We start from the raw sequence: 5064 nt of genomic DNA, 5'->3' as shown, positions 1-5064 counted from the left end.
TCCTGAAAATTGGCTTCTGGGGGATGGATTTGGAATAGGACAGGCACTTCTGGCAGGCAGCGTTGCAGCATGCGGTAATATTCGTCTTTTGCCCGTTCTGCTCTGTTCCTGACCCCTTTCCTTCCGTGCCAGGCCCATTCTAAAGTGCCCATGCAATGACCTTATGAGGCTGTATTATACTTCAGACACATTATGAGAAGTCACAACGCACTGGTAAAATCAACGCTAGGAAAGATGGAGGGAAGTAGAAAGAGAGGAAGGCCGCATGCTAGGTGGATGGACTCTATTAAGGAAGTCACAGGTATGAATGTAGAGGAACTAAGCAGAGTAGTGGAGGACAGGGGGTCTTGGAGATGTCTCATCCACAGGGTCGTCATGGGTTGAGATTGACTTGTGGACAGTTAACAACAGCAATAATAGTTATTGCAAACCTAAGAGAGCATCTTTGGTTTGATTAGGGTAGCAGAAGCTATTCTTTCAACAGTCCATTTTATAAATTGAAATTAATTGCATTAAAATAATCTCTTGCACAAGAATAAAAAGAGGAATTCTCAGAGGCATATATCTCCCTATAAAGCTACAGAACATATAGAATGCTTTGGGCATGGATCTTGCATAGACTGGAGGAAACACTATGTGTGTGAACAGTTTGGGGGTAAATCTTGAAGCCTTTTTTTTTTTTAAAGCAACAAAACGGAAAGCAAAATCAAGATAGTATGGGTGCTAGTTTGGCTTCTGGTGGGAGATTGTTTCATAATTAAGGAAACATAGCATAGAATGCCTTCTTCAGTGTCCACAACATTTTATTGCTCTTCCAACTGGTGAGACATAGAAGAGAGCCTCTCCAGCAGACCTTAGTGCTTAGTTTATATTTGTAAAACAATAGACTGGAGTCAGAGTTAATCAAAGCAGAATTCTTGAAATCAATGAAAATGTGTATGTCATTGGAATTTCATGAACAACTTGAGGTTCATTGTTTGCAATGGGTATATTCTAAGTATGCCAAATCTAAATCCAACTGTTAGGCAAACTGCAGCAAAATACAAGATGAACTTGTACTTTGAATGAATATAAACATGCTTACTTGTGGGATATTTGTTGTTGTTAATTGTAGTTGTCATATATGTGTCCTCTAAGAAATACGCTTTACTGATTTCCATGAAACCTACTCCTAAAGAGGTGAGAATAGTATGGTGGTTAGAAATGCACTAATTTGCCCTGTATTTCAACACAGTTTTCTCTTCCCTATTTGTCATGGCAAAGAATAATAATGATATCAGTTCATCTGTTAATTTAGGCAGTTATTGTGTGTTTGCTGCTGTGGGACAGAGGTCCCAAGAGGGTCAATACTGCAAAATGAAATAAGGCCATTATTATGGTGATAGGACAGATTCTTTGGCATTAGCATAAGACTGTGTCCTTTGCAACACTGGTTGAGAAATCATAATTGCATTTCAGGAGTCAGGAAGAGATGGATGTGTGGGACCTTCAGGCTTCGATTAAGTACAATATCTTCTCATTTGAATGTCTTGCTGTGTTTCTTCCTGATGGAACTACTATGCATGTATCTTAAGGTAAATTATTCTTGATTAGTGTTTTCTACTAATCATTTCAAAGCATAATGTACTTTCATAATAATATTTAAGGCTTATCCAACAGATGTTCACCATTCTGAATCCAGTTTTAATGTATGTAATTAAGATTATTTGAATGACTATCAATTTCATTAATTAGAAGTAAAACAGCATTTTGTTATAATACAAAAATGTCCAACCAATTAAGTGAAAAATATGGTTCAAAATATCAAATTTAGCAGAAATTTTAAATCTTACTTATCTCATTGATATTTTCAGTTCCAAACACAGCATTACTGGAGCCATAGTAGCAGTTGAAATATTAAAATCTGTCTAGTTTATGCATTAATACACTGAAATAGTATGCAGTGTGTTTTCACATATTGTATCTTGGAAATCTCCTTGACGTACTCAACAAGGTAGGTCATTATTATTATACGTCCTGTTTGTTCATTACAAAGATGCATTATACTTGCCAGGTTGCTATGCATGCAAGCAAGAAGAGGATACTTCACGCATTTCAGTAATGGCATAAAATAATCGTATATTAAACTTTATTTATTATCGCTGTTCCTTTAAAGCTTAGTGCATCAAATAAATTGACAAACACGTGTCCAGACAGTATCCGAGTAGCACCTTTACTTCAGTCCTTATTAGAGTCAGTAGTATATCAGGAGGATTTTAAAACTTTGTCTTCTGGCTTGCTGTGCAGATCTTAAAGAAATGTAGTGTAGTCTGTCTTGATTATGATTATGTATAGCCAACTAATATCTTGCCTTACCTACTTATATTGTGCAATATATATTTCCTTTTATTATCCAGGATGCATGAAAAGAAAGAAAATATTCTGCAAAACAGCACAAGACCAGCAACATTCATCCTCCTGGGTCTGTCTGATGATCTCCATTTGCAAGTTGTATTATTCTCAACTTTTCTAGCAATGTATATAATCATTCTGGCTGGAAATCTTCTCATCATTCTCCTTACTTTGGCAGATCCTACCCTTCACACACCCATGTATTTCTTCCTAAGAAATCTGTCCTTTTTGGAGATCTGCTATACATCAGTTATCATCCCTAAAATGCTTGAAAATCTCCACTCTGGGAAGAAATCCATCTCATTCATTGGCTGTGCTCTGCAAACCTATTTTGCCTTCTTCCTTGGTGGTTCAGAGTGTTTCCTCTTAGCCTCAATGGCCTATGATCGTTATGCTGCCATTTGTAAGCCACTGCACTATCCTGTCCTGATGAGCCAAAAAGTGTACACATTTCTAGCAGTTGCATCTTGGTTAAGTGGGTTTCTAATGTCCTTCAGTCACACCAGCATGGTGTTTACCCTGCCTTTTTGTGCTTCCAATATTATTAATCACTTCTGTTGTGACATCCCCCCATTATTGAAACTGGCCTGTGGAGATACCTCTGGGACTGAAATTGCTGTTTTTGCAGTGGCTATGATTTTTGTGACTTTTCCTTTTGTCCTGATCTTAATGTCTTATGTTGGCATCATCAACACCATTTTGAAGATCTCTTCCTCCGAGGGCCGGAAGAAGACCTTCTCTACCTGCTCTTCACACCTGATTGTCGTGACTTTGTTTTTTGGTTCTGCTTGTATTATATACTTAAAGCCCAATTCCACTTATTCTCCAAACACTGATAAATATCTTTCACTTTTTTACACTATAGTTGTTCCTATTTTAAACCCTGTCATTTATAGTTTGAGAAATAAAGAGGTGAAAGGTGCCTTTATGAAGATTTGGAAAAGAAAACCTTTTGTATGATAAAGGAGAATGGACATAATGCATGAGAAATGTAAAATGAAATGCATGATACTTTTTATGTACAGATTATTTTTCTTTCTTTCTCTTAAGTAAATTGATTTACTACAGAGGTATATCCAAGCCACCTTTGACTAAAATCTAATCTTATTGGAAATGTGATAGAAAATGCTTAGATCATTATATCTTTGTTTTTTTGTTTTTAAGCCCTCATTGTCAACTTTTATTTAATGATGCACTTTCAGGCAGTATCTGTGTTTCTTTTATTATATCCTTATTAAACATTTTTTAAAAAATTAAAATAAAATGCATTCATTAACATCTTACAACAACTTGTAATTACTTTTCTTCTTTTTGTACTACCAGTCTTCTCTGTCTTCTATACGATACTTCTTCGTTCTTCTTGTTACCATTGTTTTTGCTCTCGTATTTTATATTTTATTTCATATTTCATATTTTATTTCTATTTTATCTTGTACAAGTAACAAATCCCCCCAATATTCCCTCCTTCTGTTCTATTTTTTCCCTATCATCTTAGTATGACATATTACTTTTCCTGAAACTCATCTATCTTTCATTTAATTTTGCAATAATTCTATTGTTAATTTATCTTAATCATATTTGATGGACTTTAATTTTCATTTCGTATCTTTTCTTTCCCTTTAACACTTCCCTTACTTTCTTACTTTCTTCCCTTTATTGAATTAAGTTTTTATCTATTCCCCATTTATTTTCCCAATACTTAACTATCAGGAGCCATTATTCTTCAGCTTTGTTTATTATCTTCCTATTAACTATAGCTGTTAACTTGTCCATTTCTCATTTAGTTTTTGGAACCAATCATTTATATGTTAGGGTTTTTCTGACTTCCATCTTTTTGCTATTATTATCCTAGCTGTTGTTGTCTGATATAATATAACTCATCAGTACCTTTTTTCATCTTCCCTTTTTAAAATCAAGATCATATTATTTACTTATTAAATTTCTGTTTGTTTTGTTTTGTTTTTTGGAAATTGTATGTTGAATATTTTTTTAATTGTTTCATGAATTTCCCCCAGAATTCTTTTATCTTATTACAGCTCCACCAAGCGTGGTACGTTGATCCACCTTCTTTATGGTATCTCAACATTCATCTTTATCTAACTTGTAAATTCTTTTTAATTTTAAAGGCATATAGTACCATCTGTTAATTATTTTCAGAACATTTTCTTGCAAGTCTTGAGACCTTGTAAATTCATTTGTTTGATTCCATGCCTTTTCCCAAGCTTCTAATGGAACTGAATGTCCCACATTCTGGGACATCTTAACATGTCATCTTTCACTCTTTCTTGCTCCATTTGTCTATTTAAAAGTAGACAACTAGTTTTATTATTTTTTCAATATTTTTTGTATCAGATTTCCATAATATTTCATCTAAATTGTTCTTGTTCGTATCTATACCTTCCTTTTTCATATCATCCTTGAATTTCTCTTTTATTTGCAGATAGTTGAACCAATGTATCATCTTGTTTTCACTGACCAATACTTCTCTAGTTTTTATCTCTATGTTTCTTTGGTCATTTATTTTTATTAGTTCTTTATAGGTTAGCCACTTTTGATCTTGCTCTCATCTGCCAAAAAAGGCTTCTTGAGCTGAAATCCAAGAAGGTATTTTATTATAAAATTTCCCGTTTACTTGAAGCCATATTTTTAGCAGCACCTTTCTGATTGGATTAT

At 34.1% G+C, this 5064-nt stretch overlaps 1 protein-coding gene across 1 annotated transcript; it reads left to right on the top strand.

The window, feature by feature from the left end:
- Positions 1-2397: 2397 nt before the first annotated feature.
- On the top strand, positions 2398-3351 carry LOC149303377 (olfactory receptor 10A7-like). Its single transcript, XM_089480671.1, has one exon. It carries the CDS (start codon positions 2398-2400, stop codon positions 3349-3351), a length of 954 nt encoding a protein of 317 aa, XP_089336797.1.
- The last annotated feature ends 1713 nt before the right edge of the window (positions 3352-5064 follow it).

This window comes from Sceloporus occidentalis, unplaced genomic scaffold, assembly GCF_023333645.1.
Source record: "Sceloporus occidentalis isolate IW3139 unplaced genomic scaffold, rSceOcc1.0.p SCAF_14, whole genome shotgun sequence".
Taxonomy (NCBI): Eukaryota; Metazoa; Chordata; class Lepidosauria; order Squamata; family Phrynosomatidae; genus Sceloporus; species Sceloporus occidentalis.
The sequence above is the reverse complement of the archived record's forward strand: the minus strand, read 5'-3'. Positions and strand labels throughout refer to the sequence as shown.

Coding starts and splice junctions, on each gene's coding strand:
- LOC149303377 (XM_089480671.1), top strand. CDS start 2,398: ATGCATGAAAAGAAAGAAAATATTCTGCAAAACAGCACAAGACCAGCA.